Here is a 24414-nt window from a genome sequence, read left to right as displayed (position 1 = left end):
TTGATTTAAATGTCCACTGACTTCAGTCTGAGACAAAACAGCAAAGTCCAAGATTCTGTGGTTATGTAACTACGTGCTGTTTCATCATATAAATCCTTTTCTAAACCAGACAGTTTGTCTAAGAACATTTTTTTTTATCAGGCTTAGCAAGTATAGCTGAAATAAAATCGCACACTCACGTACATAACTGGGGTAAAAGTGCACTGAAACTTAAAAAAAAAAAAGAAATTCTGACTAGACTAAAAAGTCTGGTAATACTTTTATTCATGTTCGTAGGGAAGTCAAATCTGCCTGCACACCAACCCATGGAGGTCATAAGTCAGGGTCAGGTGCAGAACGAGGGTTATGTCTGATTATGTATCGTATACTGCCTTCATGAATGCCCACAATCTTTCCTCTGGTCTTTAAGCTCATATCTCGCACATCATCACGCATGATTATTTAATCACACTAACTGTTAGACCACTAGTGCTCTGTTCAGTGTGTATATTACAGTTAGGTTTCCTTCAGGCGTACACATTGGCAGTGCTTTTGTCTCATCTGAGATACTTCATATTCCTTTTCTCTGAGTTTCTGGAGCTGTCTCTTTCAAAGATAGAGAGCTTTGTGTCTCCGATAATAAGCACTCAATAAGGTCCTCTAACAAGCGCTCTTAATATTTTTTTTACCACCTCTCATATTTTGTTTCTGCCCTTTTCCTTATCTGTGTTTCTTCTTCCCTCACTGTCTCTCTCTATCTACTCACTACACCTGCGGCGTTATTAAAGGGCAGTTACAGTGGCTCTTGTTGCTCTATTGAGGATGGTAGAACATTGGCTCCCAGGCAGTGTCTTACATCATTTCCTTTTTTTTGTCTCAGTGCACCATTTTCCCCACATTTTTAATTTTTTTGTTGTTTTTTTTTTTTACTACCGCCTTAGTTGCCGTTGGTAACGAAATGCGAGAGCAGCTATAGCTGATGTAAGACTTACCATAGGCAACCAACTCGTCGTCTCAGCGGTGATGCTTTAGAAACTGTTTTTGAAGATGTGAACTCCATCGACTTTCTTCTACTTCACTATCTCCACTCACCTCTCCTATTTTACTATTTCTCTTTCCCTTTTGTCCTGTGTTACTTTGTTTTTTATCATAAATGAGTAAAAGACACACCAGGTGTTCAATAATTTAATTCTACCCTGAGCCTAGAATCACAGATAATCATACATATGCAGCTTATTCTCTAAATCCCACACATCATAATTGAGATAACTTTGAAATGTCGCTTTCGCTTTCTTTTCAATTAATCATATCTATCATATATTTTTAATTTCGGATATATTTGTTAAATATTGCCTCAGTTAAACGCACATTCCGACGAGAGTGTTGTACTGTACAGCTGCAGTGCTCTGCCTCTGGTCAGTGGTGACCATTATGGCGAGGGATAATATCACTCATTCAATTCCCATATCCGCACTTTCCAAGCCAGCGGAACAAATTGCCTTTCAACTAATACCTCCTTAAATTACAGCCAGCCTCTGCACCTCAGAGGACAATACAAAGTGACATCAAAATCATACTTTGAACTCTCTCTGGAAAGTTTTGCTTCAGAAAGGGATATTTTTTATGTATAGGGCCTCAGATCAACAATTTAGATCCTGAAGTTGTTCTATGTATTCGCCTCGTATGATATGCTGTATTTCCGATTGTTTTTGACAGGTAATTTCACAACAGTGGTTGGTCATGCTGCAATCTATAACGCTGCAATCCGTAATTACATAGCAGCAATTTTCAATCACTTTCCTCCAACAACTACGTTTCGTTTTTTTCTACGGCAAATTAAAATATGTAAAGCTCATCCTCCATGAGCACATCCATGACGGAGTGCAGACACTGTAAAAGAAAGTTATAACAAACATTGTCCATCTTTGTCAGCATGATATTCACCAACAATGCAGACCGCATGGACACACAACACAGTGGACAACAGTAACACAAGGCAACGTACACTTTATTCACTGGAGAGAACCTTTGTCTCCGAGCACAAAGGTGAATACTGTGGATTTTCACCAACAACAGCTTGAGTTTTGTTACATCATACCTTCTCCTTCCACCTGCCTTCCTTTCTCTGCTCCTCTGTTCTATATAGTATAGTATAAATTCACGAAGGAATACAAAGTTAGTTCAAGTAAACGCTACTGTAGAAAGGCAGACACATTCCAGATAGTTTTCAAATATGAAGACTTAAGTTTCAGCTCTGCCTACATTTCAGCTACCTCTATCTGGTATTTGTTATGTTGTTATTTATATAAATAATTGCTTATTTGCTTACTTCCAGGCTGACTGGCACAACCCTGCCTTCACCAGTGATATCAAGTAAGAACTGGCTTCGGATACATTTCACCTCAGACAGCAACCATCGAAGAAAAGGATTCAGCGCTCAGTACCAAGGTACAGCACACTCTTTCAGTCTCATTACTTGTCTGCTCTCTGCCTCTTTTTTGTATTTGTAGGAAGCAGAAAAAAGTGTGTGCACTTCTTTGTGTGTGTGTGTGTGTGCGTGTGTGTGTGTGTGTGTGTGTGTGTGTGTTTGTGTCTATTACACAGTCAGAACTTTCTTGAATTCTTCTTTCAAACTAATTCACACATGAAATCACAAACCAGATAGGAGTGGGAATACATGGGAGTTTTTTCTTGGCTGAACCCTCTCACCCTGGCTACTCACTTTTCCAAAGTCTCCCCTCCCTGAGACATGGTAAATCTGAAAACAAGGGCCGCCCATCTTCTTCATTCCTTCTTCCCGCAGGCCAAAACCATTATAATACAAGACAAACACAATCCACACTGTAATATTTAAACAGTGTTGTTAAACTAGTCTTGTAATATCATGTAAATTACACAATCCAGCAGATTCCATTTATTGTATCTACTTATTCTACTGATATTTTATGCAGCTTATTCGGTACATTACTCAGAGTGATTTAATTGTTGTATTTAGTGTTTGTATATTTAGCTGCAACTCTATCGCTTGTTGTTTCTTGGGTCTTGTTGTGAACTGTGACACCTGCCCGAGACAAAGTCCTTGTCCACTTGCACCTGGCAATTAAAGTGATTTTGTTTTTATTATATATTCATATTGCACATATACTGTAATTGAGAACAGCAATTATTGAAGACAGAAGTCTGAAACCACCTGAGTGGACTTTCCAGACCTTTCCTGTCATCTAACTGACTGGTTGTATGACTTAATTAGCATTTTAAAGTGCATATTAGTTTCCATGGCAGCTCAGATTTAATTGGCTGCTTCCTACACTAAACACAAGACCTGATCCAAGACCTGTCTCTCCTGTGGTGGTGCTGGAAGAGAGCCGGGTTTTGGGTCATGTTTCTGTCCGTCCATTTCCTTCTGAGCTACCATTCTCTTGCTCTCGCCATTGGTACCACTGTCATTTCCTTTCTGCATGTGTTGTTTGTGTGTGTATTTGTGTGTGTGTGTGTTTGAGAGAGAGAGAGAAAGATAGAGAGAGAGGGAGAGCTTTTCATGCCAACTCTGTTTCTCGGTGGAATGTAGTTTGGTTGTAGCACAGATTTTTCTGTTATCCTCTGCAATGCTGCTACTTAGGATAAAATAGATGGAATAAATTTTAATGCCGCTCCCCCTGCTTTGCTCCTCTCCCCCCTCTTTCTCCTCTCTTGTCCCTAGTTCTCAGTGGCTTTTAATATCTTCTCCCTTTTCCCTGTTCTAATTTTCAGTTTCTGCCACTGTTGCATTTGTTGTCGGTTTGTTATCGGAGGGGGAGTGTGAAGCACTTACTGGATTGCAGCCATAGTTGATGTGTACTGCGTGGCAAGCCTGAAAATAATAAGCATTTAAAAGATGTACAGTAATTTCAATTTAATGAAGCATTATTTATCAATGAATTAACAAACCTTCATCTCCTCTCCTCTCTGCAGTGAAGAAAGCAATAGAGTTGAAGTCCAGAGGGGTGAAGATGATGCCCAGTAAAGACTCCAGTCACAAAAATGCTGTCTGTAAGTAAACTACTGTGTGTTTGTAGATAGTGTGACTGTCCTGTTAAGTTGAAACTCTTTTGGTCACACACACGCTCATGCCCACACACACACGCACATGAATACATACACAAGGACACACGGGCTGCATTCATCTTTGATGTGGCAAGGGCAGTGAGTTAATCTACTTTTCTCTGAGGCTGACCTTCGCAGAAAAAATATAACTCTGTCTTTTTCTTTTTTCCCACTGAAGGTCAGAGGTCAATATGAAACCAGTTCCATAGTTATTTGTATTTCAAAATTCCAATTACTTTATTTTTGGTCACAGAAGCGCAATTGCTTATTTATAGAAGCAAAATACCAGCATACCAGCACAAAGAAATGTTATTTTTATGCTGCAGTAACAGTCAAGCTTTGACTCAGTTGGACCAATCTTACAGTTCAGTTTATTACAAACCAACAAATGGTGCAAGTAAACATTTAGCAAGAAAGAAAGTAAACACGCTGAGAGAGCGAATACATAGCAGATTCAGAATTTGCTGCTTCCATTAAAAAATGTGAATTTTTCAAAAATATAAAAACATTCAAGTACATGAAACATATAAGAAGAAGAGTTAAAGTCTCCGGTTAATCTGGAGGCCATTATTTCAACTCAAAACTTCAACTCTGTTTTGCTGCTTGGTATGCATGTCCTCCTGTCAGCCCCCTGTACAACCATCATGTTTGGGTACCAAAGGCAGACTCGCGAGCCTCTATTTTGTTTCTGTTATGATGGTTTCTTTCATTTTACCTTTGAAGAAATGTCTTTGTCACACACGGTGAACCTCCCTGTGCTGTTGTCAGGATGATAATCTGACTACAGTCCATAATAAACTCAGTGCAGCATTGTGACTCATTTTCTGCTGTCTGGAGCTTTTGCTTCCCAATGGCTAAGTCTTTGTATTGTCCATTTCGTCTTTTTGTTATATTCTAACTTTCTACATTTCCAACAGCTAAGTGATGTTTTGTGTTGGGACTTTTCATGGCCACTGCATTGTATCTTTTCCCGCTGGAGGTGCAGCCAAGATTCCAGACAGTGTAATGTCTGTCAGGTGAAGTCTGTACATTTTGACAGCCCATCTCTGGGACGTATTGTACAGTCAACCAGGAGAGAATCGATGCAATCCCATAGTGAACATCAATAATGGCAAAAAATATTGTATAGGCCTAAAAATTCAACATGTCCATTTAGTTTATGTCTTGCTACAGAACCCATACTGCACATGCACATATATGTCCAGGATGATCTTTCAGTTGGATTTTTACGGGTGTTGTTTCACATTTCAGCAAGCCTTTTGTGACCTGGTGAAAGACATGAAAGAGTTTTGAATGCAAAGTATGACTATATGTTAGATATAATCATCACATCAATTTCATACAGATGCACAACGTAATTCGAGCATCTGTATGAGACTGCCAGAAAACCTTCTTAACCCATGGTTAACCAGTCGCAGTTCGGTTAGGTTTGGGCATTAAAACTAATTGGTTAGATTTAGGAAAAGATCTGGATTTGGGCTAAAAGAAGCATGTTACGTTATGTATAGGTGACATAAGCTATGTACGTGATGTAAGTTAGGTACGTGCATATTGTGTAAGTTAATATAAGTCAACGTTAACTTTTGGTTTCACACGGGACACGAACAGTGCTCTTCTGGGTGGTTTAAAAAAAATGAAATGCCAGTTCCAATAACGATACCTGACCTCGATACAGGTTCCTGAACTATACTTTTTTTTGACCAATTTTATGAAATCTGTTTTAACAATAGATTACATTACAAACACATGGTGAGCCACGTCTCTGGGCATAACCTAGTGTTTGAGCATGCCTCGAGACAGCCACTCACGAGCATTTTTCGATACATTGAGATGATTGATTAGTGTTATGAAAGTATTTAGGTTTGATACCGAGCCCTACTTCTGGGTGAAAGTGTTGCATTTGATCCATCCATTTTACCCATACATCCTCCTTAAATGGACTTTGCCACTCTTCAAACTAAGTCACCCGACTTGCTCTGCAATATAGGGTTGACATTGGAGTTACTTGAAAGCCTGATGTGTCTCATACAGATAATAAAGGGTACCTTGAGCGTTGGTACTAGACACCAAGGGGTTTGAAAAAACGTTGGTTGTAGCCAAATAGGAAATGAGAACATGCTAGAAAAAGAGGAGCATTATGTGTTTCAGGAAATGCCCCAAAAAAACAACATGTTTACATTCAGTGACAAAGCCCTTTAGCAACCGTTGTGTTGTGTGTTTGGGGCAAAGGAGGAAATAATATGACATTATTATAAAGCGACCACTGAGGGAGAAGTTGGGGGTTGGATGGGTCAATAAAATATCTGGTACCGACACAGGCATCAACTGTTCACTTCCTGTTTCCTTCCGACAGTCAATATCTGTTTCTTTGAACCCTGATAACAATTTTACCGAAACCACCACCATGTCTCCATGTTACTTTTTGTTGCTGTTCCTTGTTTTGGTTTTATCTTGACATTTTTGCCCCCATTCGTTTGCATAGAGCATAGGGGCATCAAACAACAATCGGACATCTTCCTGCTCATACAGGTATCAGATCAGAGAAACCGTTGTGTCGTTGTGAAGGGTTGTTACAAGCAATACATTTTGATGACTTTCATCTCGGACAGGTGGGAAAAACTGTTAAAACTATGTTAAAAAGTTAATAATAAAGTAATTAAACTACAGAAGAATAATTTAAAAGCTTGCAGATCTTACGATTTCTAACTATTGACTGTAGTTTTATAGTTGTTAACTTAATCACGACAGACATTTATGTTGACTTATCCAGTGTGCAGTATATAGTCACAGTGAGCTATGAAGAAAACTCCACCCTGGATGCCCCAAACCTCAAAAATACATATCAGTTCAACAGTAGAAAAAGTTGGCAAACCATCAAAGCAATCTATGCCTGTAGAGATTTCCGTTCTATGAATATATGTTGATAGTAGTATTAGTATCATTGCTGACGTGTTTCGGCCGTAGGTCTTCCTCAAAGGCAAACACAAGATAAAATGCCCGCTGTGGATGTGATCTCATATCAAACCGTTGGTTTGATGTGCTGAAAACTGTCTAAAGTTTCAAACTGCACGATTGAAAAAAAACAACCACTTTGTCAGAGAGTTATAAATCTCAAGATGATTTATAACTAATACACCATTTGTTTGTTTCAGTGCTGGCAGCTAATGTGCACAGTAGGTGTCAATTTTTAGGGCTTATTTTGGATTTCAGGCCATTAAAAAGAAAACTCTCTAGTGGCTTTAAACATTTGAGTATTTACTCAGTTCTTTGTGATATCTTCACACCTGATAAACCGCCTTTGCTCTCCACTGTTTGTGCAGGGAATAGAATACATCAGCTGTTATTTGAAAAGTCATTGTGAGCAGCTGAAGCTTTAATTAGCTGATGCAAGTTTGAGGCATGCGGTGTTTTTATGTAGACCTCAGGAAAAAATGTTGTCACCTCGGTGGCAGCTAATGGCAATCCAAATAAACGTACACATTACATTGACCAGAAGGCAGTATAACAATCAATTTAATGCTAAACGTGATGAATATCTCTACAGTCCGGGGTGGCATATATATTTTTTGGAGAAGTCTCTAAAACAGCATTCAGATCATGTGACTGAGGCTTTTAATTACTGGAAGCCTGAGCTCATACCTCATCCATTCCTTAGCATTTAGCTTCCTTATAAAATCCTCATCAATAATTCTTCCGATTTACACGCTCTGCCAAGCATGTGCTAGTGCAATCAACATAAGTACAGTGTTTGTTGTGTGCATGTGTGTATATGTGGAAAGGAAAAATCTTATGTGCGTCCTCATGTGTTGCTGCAATTAAATTTTAAAATTGTATACTCTGTGTGTATTTGAATGTGCTTATATGTGAGGAGTCCCCCAGGCATATCAGTTTGTTATATTTATCAATGATGTGAATGAAGCTGGGTGAAGAGTGTAAATCTCTCTCTCTCTCTCACACACACACACAGTTTCTTTTTACCCTTGCTTACACAAACCAAGCATGCACGCACAGATGCATACATACACGCAAGCACACTTGTATACAACGTTGTTTCCACGTGAGAGAATTGCCTGGAGTCAGTCTGCTGAGTTTCCTACATGAAGGGCCAAGAAAACAAAAATATCTTGTTGTGAAGCAGCTCTCTCACTACCGCGGTCTTTGGAGGATTCTCATGTAAATGTATTCAAATAATTTACAATATAGTTTTGGAAATTAGATGTTCTGCCTGTCATCTAAAGAAATATTAACTTAAAAAGAAAATATCTATGTGAGCAGTCGAGCTCAGCTGCAGGTAACCTTATGACTTGTGGTGCACCGGTGGGTCCAGATCTCACATTGCCCAGTGTAGATTTCATCATGGTGTTTAAGCAAAATTACAGTGAGCATCAAGTGGATTCTTTCCTATCAGCTTAAAGACTCTCAAAAGTAGCTATCCCACTTGTAAAATTATTTCTGCATTGCAGAGAGCAGGCTTTGTTATCTGTTATCACAATGTGGAGCCAAAGAATGATGATAATGACTGTTAACTGTGTAGTCCAGGCATCCCTTAAGCTTTCGCAGCCCTGGACAGACTAAGATGAGAAATTTAGTTTCACAACGTGGGACCCTTGCTCATTAAAACATACTAGCATTTCTATAATGGGGACCAAAACTGAGTAAATGTGGTGGGGGGGGTTTCACATTGGACTGAAGGTTCAGTGAGGTTACCCAAACATAGTACAGTCAGGCCATCAGACTGGGAATCTGAATCGTTAAAACACTTTTAAAAAGTAAGCCAAGGTCCACTTTTGGTCCCGAGCCAGTCTTTGAACAACACATCTTTACACTGTATGACTCCCAGTGGTAATATTATAGCTGTATGGCGGAGAATGTCTTTATGCAATATATAATCATTACAAAGAACCAGAGACTGATGATAATGAGTTTTACCTGTCTAGAGAATGGCGCGCTTATGAATCATAATCTAAAAGACTGTCTGTAAATGCCTCTAGCCTGTATTAAAGCACAGTCTAATAGACAGACACACATGAGAATAAGTGAAAATCAGTTTGAGGACCGTCTGTTTATGGATCATTCTCCAACTGATAGGTAGGTAGATAGGTAGGTAGATGTTAGACAGACAGACAGACAGACAGACAGAGTGCTAACTAGAACAATATAGAAAATGAAAGCAGCCCATCTTACAGTTACCTTCTCTCAGCGGTAACATTAGCTTACTGCTGAGGATGTGTCATAATTATAGAGAGGCTGAAAGATTGTGATTAAGGAGTTTTACTCCCTAGACAATGACCTAGAAGTGTAATGAATCATTGTGAGAGTGTGATTTATAATCAGTATTTTCTTCAGGATTGTCAGGCAAGGTGGCGCTGGGTTGCGGTCTGCTCAAACGAAGGTGATGCCACTGCTTGAAACTTGGAAATCACACGATAGTTCAGCACCATAGCTGAAAGCTCAGAGTAATGCAGTCCTTTAACCATCTGAATATTATTTCCGTCATAACAAGGGGAGAATCCTGTGGGCTCAACAAAATAACACCAGGAAGACGGTTGTTGACTCTCTAGGGTCTCGGCTTGATTGACCCGTGAGCGTGAGAAGGTGTGGGGGAAAGAGAGGGCAGAGTGGCAACAAGGAGAGCGGTGGAAGAGAGCATATCAACAAACAGCACACCGTACATCTCTCTACTCATCCTGCGGACATCTGAAGAGCACCTCAAAAGCTCTTACCTGAAACACGTCAGCTGATTACACACACACACACGGACAAACACACTCTCCCACGCTCTCCCTTTCTCCTTGCACCGTCTCTCATTCACTCTTTGACCACATTTTCTTTTTTAATGGTTCATCTGTCAGCCGCTATAATGACTAAACCTTTGAGCTACACAGCTTTGCATTCTCAATGCAAATGTCTTTTTTGTGTTTATCCGTCTTTACGTTGCCCTCTAAGCCGGCAGTTTACCATTTCTCTCCAATTGCCTGAGCCACTGGTTTGTAACTCTGTCTCTTTGGGATTTCAACAACAGTTTCTTACAACAAAGAAAACAAAACTGATGACAGAAAAGACATAAGACTTTATGTTCAACCAAATGTACGTATTCAACATGACCTTGTTTCATATGCTTTACACTGTTTTTAATACTCTATTAAGCATTTTTCTGGTTTAACTCTGAATAGGATAACTCGCTGTGTTGCTTGTCCCACCTCACGTGTTACAAACAGCTCTATGCAGCAGACACATTTAACAATGGAGACAAGTGATTTCTCATGACTTTCAGATTGTAAATAAAAACGTCTGTACTTTTGAGAGGAATGATGAAATAATAATAAAAAGAATAACAACAGAAATGTATGTAAACTTAATATTATGTCTTAATAAATTGATTGAATTGAATTTGACAGACGTGTGACACCCTGCAGAGTATTTCTGATATCCAGAGATAATAGCTCATGAAAATACAAAAAAAACACGTGTCATGTCTAATCTGGTGGCGTCGAGGGCGAATGCTGATGGCAGCAGCCACATAATACTGTCGTAACACTGGCTGCTCAGTGGACTCTGTCGTTTATTTACTCTTTAATCTTCATGGAAAAAGCATTGCTAGCTTTTGCAATTAATAGGTAATGGTCAAATGTAATAAAGTAGAGACATAAAGATGAATTAATCAACAGATTAGGTTATAACAAAAAAAAGGTTATAAACTGATACACAGTGACATTCTCTTCAGAAGAAATGTGTAATACGATCTGCACTGGAGTATTATTAGTGACGCATTTAAGTTTAAGTAGCGGTTTAAGTTGCATGAGTATTGTAGTGTATAGACTATGTAGTAGCTGCAGCTGCCAAGTGAAGCTCTTGTGAAAGTTCAGTCAGTAGGACTACTCTTTAGTTCATCACTCCCACCATAATGTCATTCACTCCTCTCGTGCACGCTCACACTCCGCCTCACTCAGCGGCTGTCTTTTTAAATCTGATCCCTTCTCTGCCTTTGGTTCATTCACGCTTCTGTTTCTGGGCGCCTGCTCCACCTCCCTATCACTGCCCAGCTTCATCAGCTTCATCATTTCATCAGCCTTCCAGTCTCCGAAGCGTCATCAGCCACCGCCACCGCCAGAGTCTGGACTCCATGGGGGGGCTTTCTTGCTGCTGCTCAGGGCAAGACACCCCTACATCAAAAAATCTCCCTCTAGAGTCGAAGCGCTAAAGACTTTGTGATGAGACTCAATTATCACATCGTCTGCTGTGATAAACATTTTCTTTACTTCAGTCACTTGTCGCTCTCTCGACTGAAGTAAATGTTGTAGGGTAAAAAAGTATTGCATCTCTCTTGCAAAGTCCCATAAAATGAAATACTAAAGTGAAGAACGAGAAGCTTTGGATTGTAATTACTTGCCTTTAACTACTGCAGCAGCCACGTAGTCTCTTTATCGTTGCTGCTATGCTGAATCTCTTTACTTTATGGTCAGTGGGCTCTTTAAAATATGCCTGAAAACACTCCCTTCCCGAGTACTAACATTTTTCAGTCCTGACGTGCAGTCACAGTATATTGCACTGTTCATTAGGGATATTACTTACTCTTAGGGGTGAGTGTATAGTGAATAGTTTTGGACGAATGGCAGGAATAACTGAGTCGGTTGAATCTTTTTTTTCTATGAGAGTGGGCAGCTGATGTGAAGCGAAGGTCTTGTACGGAAGTCAGAGATGCCAAGTGTACATTAGCAAACGAGAAAATTAATCACTTTTTACGAATTCCCTAAAAGAAGTTGACTTGTAGAGATGAAAGGTTTGCTGAAGACACTTTGATGATATGGAAATGACATTACGCATCATAAGCTTGTGTTTAAATGTTGAATGGCCTTTTAAGTGCAAATATGGGATTAAGTCAGCTTGAGGATTTTTGACATCAGCCCAGCAGTGATATTTGGCAGCTTTTCTCCCCCTATAACAATCTCATGTTGTTTGCATGAGCTGGATTTGTTTCGGCAATATGAACCTTTGTATTTGATGCCAATGAAAGCCATTTGAACATGAGTGAGGGAGAAAGGGGGATGAGAGAGCCGCAGCACAGAAAGTGTGTTTTTCGAGTGTGTTTGTGTGGTGATTTTTGGACGGAACATCAAAAACACAGCAGAGCAACAAGACAGCTTGTTCTGTTTGCATCATATCTCGCACAACCACGCGTACGCGGCGTCTATACACTCGCAAAACCCTCTCCAGCACACACATAACACAATCGCACAAATGCAGCAAATCATTCATCCATCTTTTATGCTGGGTTGCACAAAACTTCGGCATCCCTTTGTAAATTGCAGCTAATGTGTGTGAGGGAGGGGAAAAGCGGGGCGCGCGAGCCGAGAATACAAAAGTAGAGAGGAGAAGCGAGTGGGAGTAGAGGCAGATGAAGAGGACAGGAAGAGAGACGGATACAAGAAAAGACGGACGGAAAGGATGTGAGAGAGGTTTAGAGGTCAGATATTGTCTATTCTCCGTGACATATGTTATCACCAGGATATGCTCCTCTTTTTTTCACCGCGCTATTGTAGTCCCTCCCCAGCGTTCTCCTCATTCCTATTTTATTTATCGGCTCCGTCCTTTCCCTTTATTTTCTTGCTAACCACCATTTTTCATCCACAGACTTCCATTAAGACAGAGCTGGTCTAAACTGGTTTCTGTCATGTTGTCTGGTCTCATTTACATTTACATTATGTTGTAGGCATCCAGCAGATGCTCCCAGCCGGAGCAAAGTCTAAAAAAAAACAAAACAATGCTAGATCCCAAATAAGAGCCGGACAAAAAAATTGTGACGTGATTTGCTTTTGTGTTTTTTTGCTTTTTTTTTACGGAGCAGAACAGATCATGAAGATACACAACAAAACAGGAGGGGATTAAATGCAGAGATGTGACAGTTGTTCAGGCATTTTAATTCCATAAAAGCATTTTTTTCTCCCTGATGGTTTTATAAAATGTTTCACGTAATTTTGTAGACTAAATGTTGAATTAAAATTTACACCATATGACAAGGCAGAGATGAAGTTTATAATATAAGCTGGCATAAAGGGAGGGAGGCATAATTCCCGAAACAAGCGGTGTTGTAGCACATGTACTGGAAAAACTTGAAGGTCCTTGAAACTTTTATGAGTTTGAAACATTAGGAAAGTTTCAAATGCCCTGGATAAAAGTGTAGAAGTTGAAAAGTTGTATTAAAAAAATATGCAGCCTATATTTTTTCAAGGGTGGAAGAAGTATTCAAGGCCTTAATTAACTTAAGGAAAAGTAGCAATAAAAGTCCTGCATACAATATTTGTATATCAACCTGTAAACAGTATTGCAGCAGGCCAATATGGAGAAAGTTTGAATACATTTGTAAAGCTGGGTAGTTTTAGCTAAAGGTTAATATTCATAAGCTTGCCTTGTGTTTTTGTTCGTGGAATTTTAATCAGTCTGATTGAAAACAAAAAAAAACATTTTCCAATGTGAATTAAAGTGGAGTTTATGTAAAGAGATGGAAATGCTAACTCTCTAAAATTGTACATAAGAGGTTTTAGAGACTTTGCAGAGTCCCATGTTGGTCATTTGCTCAGAGCAATTTATGAAATGTCTGGCTGACATCTGGCAGATTCACTTAGAGCTGTGTTCAGGGACAAGCTAAAGGTCACATGGTCGGAGCTATACAGTTATGTTCTGTAAGGAAGTTAGGTTAGCTTAAATGCATCTCGGTAGCTACTGACAGTATCACTTGATGTAGGAAAAAAACAACAATATGAAGAACGAGCGAAATATACTGCAGGCCAAAGAGACACTACGCAAAATGTAAGTTGTTTAATGTCGTACGGAGGAAAAGGAGTTTACTCCACATACTGATACTGGCATTAGGTTAGCTGGCTTTAACGCTCCTGACAAGCTAGGTTTGCAGCTACGCACCTGTGTCAGCGTCTCTTATCAGTGTCGTTATGGTGAATAGAAGCTAGCAGTGATGTTAGCACTTGATGGGGGAAAAAACAATATGAAGAATGAGCGAAATATAGACAAAAAACCCCGCAAAATATACGTAAGTTGTATTACTTTATGGAGAGGAAAGGGAGTTTTCTCCACGTATTGATTTACTATTTGTCTGAAACTGTTAGCAAGGAGTAGACATTATGTTAGCTAACTTTTTTAGCTAACATAATTTTTCTTAGTAGCCTTCTGAACAGCTTTGTGAGGTGATGTTACTTCGACATTGTTTTACATTCAGCTAGCGTTAATTGTAGTCATCGGCCTTAATGCTTCTTACACATTTAGTTCAGGATTCATTATGTGTATTATTGAGGTAATTTAGCCTAATTTAATTAAACACTTAAGTAAAGTTATACCTTCAGTTATAAGGTTCAACTTCAGTTTGAGGTGTGAAAAGCAAGTGATGCTGAGGATGCTGACATAATGTGGGTGATTTTTGCTTATTTGCTGTAATGTATTCAACTTATCGTCTGATATTTCCCCCCACATTGCTGAATATCTGTATCTCAACTGTAAAATCCGTGGGTGGAATAATTTTTCATGTGATAATGCTGAAACGTCTTTAAGATTATTCTGATGGTTTTGTCTGGAGGAAAAACTAAAACTAAAGTCAAAATGTCTGCCGTAAAATAACAACATATTTAGACGAAGACCTCTTTAGTTTCCAGACTTTTGTCAAAACCCATTACTGTTTCTTCAGTGTTTCCTTTCAAGGACGAAGGCAAACACACAGAGCTGGTTGTGAATTGTTTATTTTGTGTGGGATGATCTCCATAGACGGATGAATTACTAAAGGCCGATCGTGATAAATGAGTCCATTGCTGCTCTTTAATTAAAACATGTCTTATCTTTAAATCTTTTAGATTCTTATCCTGTCCGCCTCGTGTACTTTTCATCTTCCTGATTTAGCCGAGAATAGAGTGCATACCCCATTTTGTGACTTCTCAACAACAGCTGAGGATATCTCTCACAGTTCGGGTCATCCTAGTGATGCTTGATTAAACCACTTGACTGTCATCACATATTGAAAAATACTCATGCTTGTGGACATGATGATAAAGATGTTTTTTTTTTCCCCCTGTCATTTTACTTTAAAAAGTGGTGTGTGAATATGTTGAATTAACCTGTCAGCCTAATATGATGCTGTGTGAAAATATCCTGATCACATTAACATCCATAGACTCCAAACAGACAGACCATATGTCCTGTTTTTGTTTTTCAGTGAGTCAAAGCGGGCTTGCTGGTGATGTTTGTCCAGATCCTGGTGTTCCAGAAAATGGCAAGAGGATGGGCTCCGCCTTCCAGTAAGTTCACATTATCCCAGACTCAACTCTTCCCAGTCACTCCAAGTCTAATCTAGTATATATATATATATAAAAAAAGTGCCTTAGATCTTGTTGATTTGATGATCAGCTTAGGGATCATCATTATATGTGTGTCAGATGTAGAAACCAGACAAAAAATGATCTCACTCAAAGGTATTTTCCTGCAGTGGATTACATTTGCAAGCTTGGCACAAGTCATCAAATCATTTGGATGATGAAGTGAGAAGAGGGATTCTTGCTCAATTTATGTTTTGCTGTTTTAATTCTTAAGTCAGAACAGCTCGGTCGTTGCCAGCACTGGGCCAATTACTGACAGTTAGTTGAAAATATCGAGCCTTGCTGCAGGCTGAACAGACAAAACACCCTTTTTTTGACACGTTTTGTTTTTAGAGTACAGTCAAGCTTAGCAGGTGAGACGATTCCCTTGTCACCCCGCTTCGGCTTTATGAAATACTTGACTGTGCAACATGGAAGATTGGCAGTATGTGTACTGGGGGACTTAAACATTGTGAGTTTAGTTTCATTTAATGACTGTCAATGGTTTAAGTAAGGACTGTTTGAGTTTATCCAGGTTATCTTGAGGTTACAGACATTCATGTCCCAGTTCAGATTACTTCTACAGAAATCACTGTGTTTTGTAGTTGTCCCTCCTCTCATGTTAGCCCACAGCAACCTGTAACTCCCAGACTAAGAGGGAGTGCCACTCAGCCCTTGTTCTGGTCCCCAAATTGGTCCAAGGAGCATTTAACTTACTCACTAAAGTTCTCCTCCGTTTTCTTGGAGACTAAAGTGTTTTGTAGTTTATGTATTATCATGAATAATTTATGTCTGTTGGGGACATGACGGTACAGCTCTGGTTTTCTCGATGTGAAGCACCTTATGTAAGTGGCCTGTAACAAACTTGAAAAACTCACATATTCATATTTGCAGTCTTTTAGAGGGGAGCTGTTTAATGCTTGTCAGACCTGCTCCACACCTGCGTACCAGTGTCACCTCAAGGAAAGCAAATTCTTCTCTACATTTTCAACCTGCAGATATAGACATGTTGATGTTGCCATCACACACACACACACACACACACAGAGAAGAAAGAGGTAATTGCTTCGAGAGTTTAGCTGCTCGAATTTTGCATGTGTGCCACCTGCAGGTAATGAGTGTTTAAGCTGCAGTTTTATTCTTTTGTAGCTGCTGCTGTCTTTGGGTATGTCTGTGTGTGTGTGTGTGTGTGTGTGTAACACTTACGACAACACTTTCACCACCACTTAGTGGCTATAAGATAATTAATGAACACAAAAGAGCCTTGTGTCATCCCTGCCTCAAGTAAATATTAAATATTTTAAGCTCGTGACTGGAAACACTAAATGTTAGCTGTTAAAGATTTTACTAATTCATGTATTATTTACTTCCCTTTCTAAACACGTGGGACTCGGTTTAAAGGCCTCGCACATTCGTGAAACACCTGCACAGGTGATTCATCTTTTCTGGCTGAGCGCTTTTCAGAACGAAGATGTTCAGACTCTATTTGATTGACATCTTCACTCACACCTCACTTACCTGTTACATCTTACCTGGGACGATCAATACCGATACATCTTTAATAATTCGTATAAGTACAGGGAGTCTGGTGATCACATAATGGTGGCATAACTTTGCCCACCTTCAGCCTGAGTAGAGGTATGATCAGCCAGAACAACTGATACACCTTTAATGTTGGTTTTGATCTTCCAGTAAGAAGAACAAAAAGAACTGCCCTCAGGTGTGCATGAACTACTGGTCAGGAACTTCTTTTTAAAATACAAAAATGTGAAATTATCGATTTTGTTATCAGCCATGACGAGCAGGTTGTTATTGTATTGGCTGGAAAGAACCGTATCATTCATCCCTAATCGAGAATGAAAATAATTGTTAGTTGCAGCCCTACACTAAGCAGCGTACATCTGCAATTCTTAACCTCTTCTGCTGTTACCTAATTTCCCAGGCCCAGGTTGCCCTGTAACTGTCAGTCAAGTAGTTTCAGACCTGCAGTTCTCCTCTGCCAACACAGACTGAGCCTGTTTTATACTGTTTACTGTTTGCCCTTGATTATAGTTTGTATAAGACCTCACTCATATAGCGGTTATACACAGAGAATGGGAAGAAATGTTTGGGAAGAAGGATCTTGGCTAATAAACAAGACCTTGATGGACACAGGCATTTTTTAATGATTCACTCCATGGTGTCTGTCATCTTATCAGTAGAAAGGGAGCCATAATTTCATTTAATCAGGAGAGAGCTATTATATAATGATCACCCCTCCCTACGACTCATCCACTTAACATCAGTGGCAGCTAAATTGTCCTTATGTTCCTCTCATGATTATGAGAAAATCAAAACGGGCATTCCATTTTTACATTTATCAGAGAATCTTTTCAGGCTGAAAAACTTTTGCACAAATCTTTTAATGCTCAGCTCCTGGTGGTCTTCTTTACCATCAGCACTATGACTGCACTTACTCCATAGGTTACTCCATTAGTGGAGCTCTCTGAGTTTTAGCGAAAGATCATTACCTCCATGTGTGTTTGCGTGTCAGTATTTACAGTATGTGTTAGTACGTATGCATGTTGGCATGGATGTGTTTGGTGTGTGTTACAGGTTTCTATCCAATCATCATTAAGCACCAAGATGCAGGAGCTTGAGCAGAAGCCTGGTCTGATGAAGTAAAACGGGAGAAAAAGAGTACATGAGCTGTGGAGAAAATAAGGATTTTCACTGTTGGGCAGTGTGCAAGATGGCTGTAACTCAGTGTGTCATGGCCGTTTCCATTGTCAGACAACCACGTACACAATTGCAATGAAAAGTTCTTTCAGGAAAAAAGCAATAACAGTAAGTTTTTCTCCGGTAATTGTAAATTTCACAGCAAGCGGCTGCACGTAAGGTATTTTCAGTGCCATCAGTGCCACCAAAGTAGCAGAAGCTGTAAAGTGAATGACCCAACTCTCCGTGACAAAGGCACTAACAGAGAGATTTGGCCGGGCTGTACGACTTCACAGTGTTTAACAACAGGGTGGAGCCACTGAACAACCAGAACCCTACGTAGCGAATGTTTGGCCAGGTGGTAGACTGCGGTGTATGTCAGCAGGGAAGAGACATTAAGCTTTACAGACACGACACCATGCGGACTACCACTTAGATGGCTGAATGTCCCTCTCACGTGCTAGACAGCGGGGTGTTGGAGGGAATGGGAACACAGGAATGATCAGAACAACTGATGAGAGAGAAGGTGAGAGGAGTTGAGAAAAGAAAGGAAAGGAGAGCAAAGAAAAGAAGATAAGAGGAAGGTACAAATGACAAAAAAATATGGGGTCTTACAGAAAGAGAGGAATTAGAGATTCAAATTGGATGATCTGTGGCGATGGTTGTCTTCCACAGGGACCTAAAAGCCTCTACATCATTAATATCATGACCGTGATTCATAAATTATTTCTACAATTATCTCCTGGAAGAGCCCAGCTCTCTTAAAATATAAGCCGTGATGTAAGAGCTTTCTAAAAGTATCACAATAACACCTGACCGGGGCTTGGGAAGCAATCAGAGCTGCAGTCATCCTCACTGTTGTTACTGTTTTTGACAAGTGTTGTTATCGTTGTGTCTCCTTAACTAGAGTTGGCTCCAACGTCCAGTTCAGTTGTGATGACAGCTATGTACTACAAGGATCTAAAAGTATCACCTGTCAACGAGTCACCGACACACTAGCTGCCTGGAGTGACCACAGACCCATCTGCAGAAGTAAGTTTCATCTGTCATTTTATACACTGGTTTTATACGCTGGTTTGACATCTACCATGGTGATATTGAAGCATGTAAAGCAAGGAGTAAAAAGTTATCTGACAGCCATAGACTGCATTTATTTAGCACATTTATCCTGAGACAGGTGCAAAGAGCTTTACAATGAGTCACATTCACACGCATTCACACACACACTGTCATACACACTTATATACTGATGGTGGCTGAGCCGTCAGACAAGGTGTTGACCTGCTTATCTGGGATTCAGTGTAACGCTCAAGGACACTTCAGGGTGCTGTTAGTAGGTGCCAGGAGTTAAACCATCAACAGTGATGACCAACTACTATTGCCTCAGAGGTCCAACCGTTCAAAGAATTATGCCCTCACTGCTGTAGGCGATGTTGCACTGAAACTAGACTTGCATTTCCATTAGAAAGCAGGAGTATGTCATCCGAATACAATGTTGTGAGCCTGTTCATAGTTCTTGGACCAGTGGACTTACAGGTCTTTATTAGGATTTGGCCATACAGATAAAAGTTGTTAGTAAGATAAATTCATTGTTATATTTTGAATCCTCGGGAGATTAGTTGTTGATAATGAAAGTATAAAATAACAACAGCCTTTGATGGTATAATTTTGAACTTACTGCTGCCTAAGATCCTCATGATGTTGTTCCAAAGCCAACAAGCACTGATTGGAAAAGCCTGTTCCCCCCCAGGCCGGACACTGAAGCAATCACAAGATTCTTGTCTGAACTCCTCTGACGAGGAATCTTCTGCTCAGGCGGGATGGGAAGTTTAGAACAAGAGCTGAACAATGCAGGGTCCTAAAACTAATTAATAAAACAGAGAACAACTCTTGAAATTGTGTAAGTTCTTTGATCAAGTTAACCGCTCCTAGAAACCACTACCACAGCTGGACAATCTAATGCAATCCCCAAAAGAAAATGTTAAATTTGTGGCTTTTTTGCAAATGCCACAGCTCTAAAAGTATAATATCACAGAAACATAATGAAGTATATCACCACGATTTACATTTTGTTGTTTGTTGATGTGTTAAAATCATGATTCATTTTCTGACTGACTGGCTGAGTGACTAAATAAATAACTGCATGAGTGGCAGTGAAACGATGCAGGGGCTCTCACTGCCCACATGTTTACTGACAATACCCTGTTGGGTTTATTGCTCCACAATGAAAAGGCAGACAGTTAACACACACACCCCCATGTGTGCGTGCGCACAACACACACTTACATTGACAGCGAGTGTCCGGACAATGTCACACACTTCATAGCTGCAACACTACTTGCCTTGAGCTGTGTGTGTTTGACAGACAGGCAGTCCCAGTGCTCAGACACACACTATAGGGTCGCTGTCACATCATATTATAGTGTAAGTGTGTGTGCCTGTTTTTGTATATGTTGGTCCGTCTGGGACTGCAGGAACCCGTCTGACTACATGATACTGGCTACTCTTGTCAGGAAGAGACAGTAGAGATGGAGTAAGAGTGACGAGTGAGAGAGGTGGAAGGACATGTGAATATTATTTTCACAATAAGCCTATTTGCAAAGCTTATCTTCTTACTGACTGTTCATATTTCCATTCTTACACATTTTCATTTTAGTTTAGTTAGGTGACCTTGAACCAAAAATTGTTGCAGATTTTTGGTGCAGTACATTATTCTTTCTGAAAAGATCTTATCTCTAAGCAAAGTGTGGACTTGACTAAAGTGATTTTTCTGCTGGTTATGTAAGGGTATTGCAGTTTTGGAAGCATGTGTCCAAGGCTGTGGTGAACTTTGCATGAGCCTTCTGAGCAATGTGTAACGGTTTCAAAACTCCCAAGCTGTGTGTGAGGTTTTCTTTGTTCACCCACTCTTTATTCCACTGAATTATACATGTTGCCTAGCTTCAGCCTCCTCTACTATCGTTGATCCTGCCTTCCAAAAAGGTATTATATGAGGGGACAACGAACAGTAGGTACTGTCAATTCAAGTTGATTTGAGATTTATAGGTCACAGCTGTGTAAGTAACAAATGGGATTTTTGAACCATGCTTTAGCAAGGTGTTTTAAGCTCAGCATTAATATATATATGTATATATATATATATATATATATATATATATATATATATATACATATATATATATATATATATATATATATATGTATATATATATATATATATATATATATATATATATATATATATATATATATATTTTTTATGAATGAGGCCCCAGATCTTTAAATCTTTAGCAATATTTCAGATTATAGAATAGAGTTTGGAGTGAACAATTAGTACATTCAACCATGTGCTTCAAATTGAGAATTTCTAAAAGATACAAAATACAAAAACAGGGGCTTTTTGTTTGTTTTATAATGTGCTGAGATGCAGTCTGGACAGTTTTGCAGTCTGTGATGGAAGATCACAGACAGTTTCTTCTATCCTGATGTCACTGGGGAGCTCGTTCCACCATTGTGGAGCCAGAATAGCAAACTGCGTCATGAATGAAAATTTACTATCCACAAGAGTGGAAAATTTGCCCATCTGGTAGTTCATTACACTGCCAGTATGGTTATTCCAAGTGATAAAATTGTGTGCAAAACTTAAGAAAAAAGGATTAAAATTAAGTTTTTAAGGTTTGAACAAGCCTGATTCCTGTTTGTCACCAAATTAATTGAACTACAGTATCTGATACAAAAGGATTACTGTTAATCACATAATATTATATTCAACTTTTCAATTTTGTAGAGCTTTCTAGAATCTTTTAATTTCTGACTTAACCCCAAATAGACTAATTTATTGAGTTATTGTTAAAAATAGGAGTATATACAAATACCCCAGCTGTAACCATTGATAGCTTTTTAATTATATATAGTTCTTAACAGTGTTTGTCCGTGTCTTTTTCAGTCATCCTCAAGTTGGAAAACTTTTCTTGTTAACTTCAGTGTACCATGCCTTAGGCAAAAGAAGGAGACGTACACAATGAAGCAAATAAACAAATTATTTATTAAACAAAGGGAATAAGATAAGAGAACGTAAACTAACAGTGGAATGTATAATAAGTAAGAGCAGCAGTGGAGGTGGGAGAAGTTTATGAGATGTTGTATGGTGCAGCCAAGCCAAATGCCAACCAAAAACATAATGGGTGTCTCAGGGAGGAGAAAATCAGCAACTGAGCTCTAGTAATTAAAAGTAGTGCTGTCACACAGGGTCCAGGTGTGCTTCAAATGACACTACACACAATGCAAATGGATATAAGCACTTCATCACAGCTGGGCTCACCTGTAGATCTATCATTTCAAACAATGTTGTGAAGAAAAACTTTGTTTAAACCCAACTATATTTCAGAATTTATACATTTTGTTGTAGATCCAAATGTTTTCAAAGGTGCCTCTCATGCTAAGCTAAACTAGAAAAAAATGTATAAAATGATGCTCAAGACATCTTTAATGTATTTGCATTTGAATGGTGCAGAAATACAGACACTCAATATGCATTACATTTCATATTCCTTCACTGAAATGGTAAAAGAAACAGATGTAGAAAAATACGTTAGTCTTTAACTGTGCCTCTTTTTCTTGAAACTACAGAAGGGTTCATTTTGGGGAAAAATCTGAATTCAAAAAGTGAATTTTCAGTACGGCACAACATAATGGCAGCTAGACACTGCAAATTCTATCACATACATATCTGTAATTACAGAGAGGGTCAAATAAGAGAGAGTGAAAAAGAGAGAGCAAGGAAAGGAAAGAGTTGGTAAACAAGTAGGCAGGCAGAGGTTAAAAATTCCTATAGTGTAGCCCTGGTGTATTGTGTTATCTGGTATGATCACTCTCCTGAGATTCAAACCCATGAGCCTCTCTCATTCTCTGCTGAGACTTTAATGTTAATTAGAAGCTGGTCTCTGGGATGAATCGCCATGAATGTGTTTCTGTGTGTCCGTGTGTATGTGTGTGCGTACCTGTGTGTATCGCTGTGTGTTTCAGCTCTTTTCTAATTAACAGGCAGATCAGTCATCTGAGGTCCTCCTCTCTCCCCCTTTCTCCTGTGGTATTTTGTGTCTCTGTCTCTTTCTTGCCTCTTGCCCTTCCTCCTTCACTTTCTTTTCTCTTCCTTTCTTACATTATTATCTTTCACCCTCTCCACTCACTCTTTCTGTCTTTCTAACCTCTCTCCCTCATTTCTTTCCAATTTGTCTCTCACCCTGTCTGTAAACTTCTTTAATTTGTTTTTTCCACCCATCTCTCTATCTCCTCACACGTCCACTATTATTCTGTATTATTCTTATGTTCTTCTGCTTATATCCTTTCTTGTCTCAAATGTCATTGGCCTTTTCTCGCTCTAATGGCAGTGATTGCCTCCAGCTAACTCATTATGATAGATAAAGGGCAAATATATGATCAAATAAAACTTCCTCTGCAGTGTGACAGTGCTTGTTGACTACAACTGATTGAAAATGTCAAGAAAGCCCTTTAATATTACTGTGCTCAGGAGAGAGGGGTTTTTAAAGGGACTTTTGACACTACACTTTTTTCTGCCAAATAACCCGTTAAGGCAATACCACATCGGAGAGTTTATGAGGTACTGAAGACAAGAAATAATACCTTGAATATCACACAGGACAAAATCAATATATATAAAATAGAGCAATAGGAAGAATATTATGAAAAATGCTGTTGATAACAGGAATCTGCAGGCTCTTCAGGGGCAAAGGTACTCAACGTTTACCAGAAAAGATGCTTCCAAAACTAATGATTGAATTCTCATCAGCCTTAACTGTATTATGAGATAAATGCTAACATAAGTATGCTAACACTCTATAAAAATATATGTTTGGCTTGTCTTTAGTCATATATTTTCTCAGTATTGTTAAGCAATTGAAGTGAGTGGACAAAGTACAGGAAATAGTCCCTAATAAGTTCTAATACTAGCAAAAAAAATGCTTCAATAAGCTCCATTAGATTGTAATTATACAAATATTCAGTAAAATGTTGTGTATAATTTGAACACTATTCTAGAGAGAGGCCTCCATTTTTTTTCCTTTGACTAAATTGTTGTTTGTAGTTCTTGAGGTTGCTCATCTTTATTTCTTGGGTCATTACGACCTTTCTGAATTTGAAGATCATTCGGAAATGTGTTTGCACAGTGTTTGCTGGACTTGACCTGACCTGATGACCACATTATAATTTGGATCTAAAAAACCCCCCTAAGATGGTCGCTGATAACATTCATCACATTATCATGTTTGCCATCAACCATTCT

General features: G+C 39.1%; 1 protein-coding gene across 1 annotated transcript in view; it reads left to right on the top strand.

Moving 5' to 3' along the window:
- The window catches only part of csmd1a (CUB and Sushi multiple domains 1a), a 297982-nt gene that overhangs the window by 118182 nt on the left and 155386 nt on the right, over nucleotides 1-24414 (top strand). Inside the window, exons 6-9 of the mRNA XM_073463855.1 lie at nucleotides 2315-2427; nucleotides 3931-4008; nucleotides 15278-15359; nucleotides 19021-19145. Of these exons, the coding sequence (XP_073319956.1) occupies nucleotides 2315-2427; nucleotides 3931-4008; nucleotides 15278-15359; nucleotides 19021-19145 (398 nt within the window). The remainder of the gene's footprint in view (nucleotides 1-2314; nucleotides 2428-3930; nucleotides 4009-15277; nucleotides 15360-19020; nucleotides 19146-24414) is intronic.

Source organism: Pagrus major, chromosome 4 (assembly GCF_040436345.1).
Source record: "Pagrus major chromosome 4, Pma_NU_1.0".
NCBI classification, from domain to species: Eukaryota; Metazoa; Chordata; class Actinopteri; order Spariformes; family Sparidae; genus Pagrus; species Pagrus major.
Note: the sequence above shows the minus strand (reverse complement) of the source record. Positions and strands in the feature narration are given on the sequence as shown.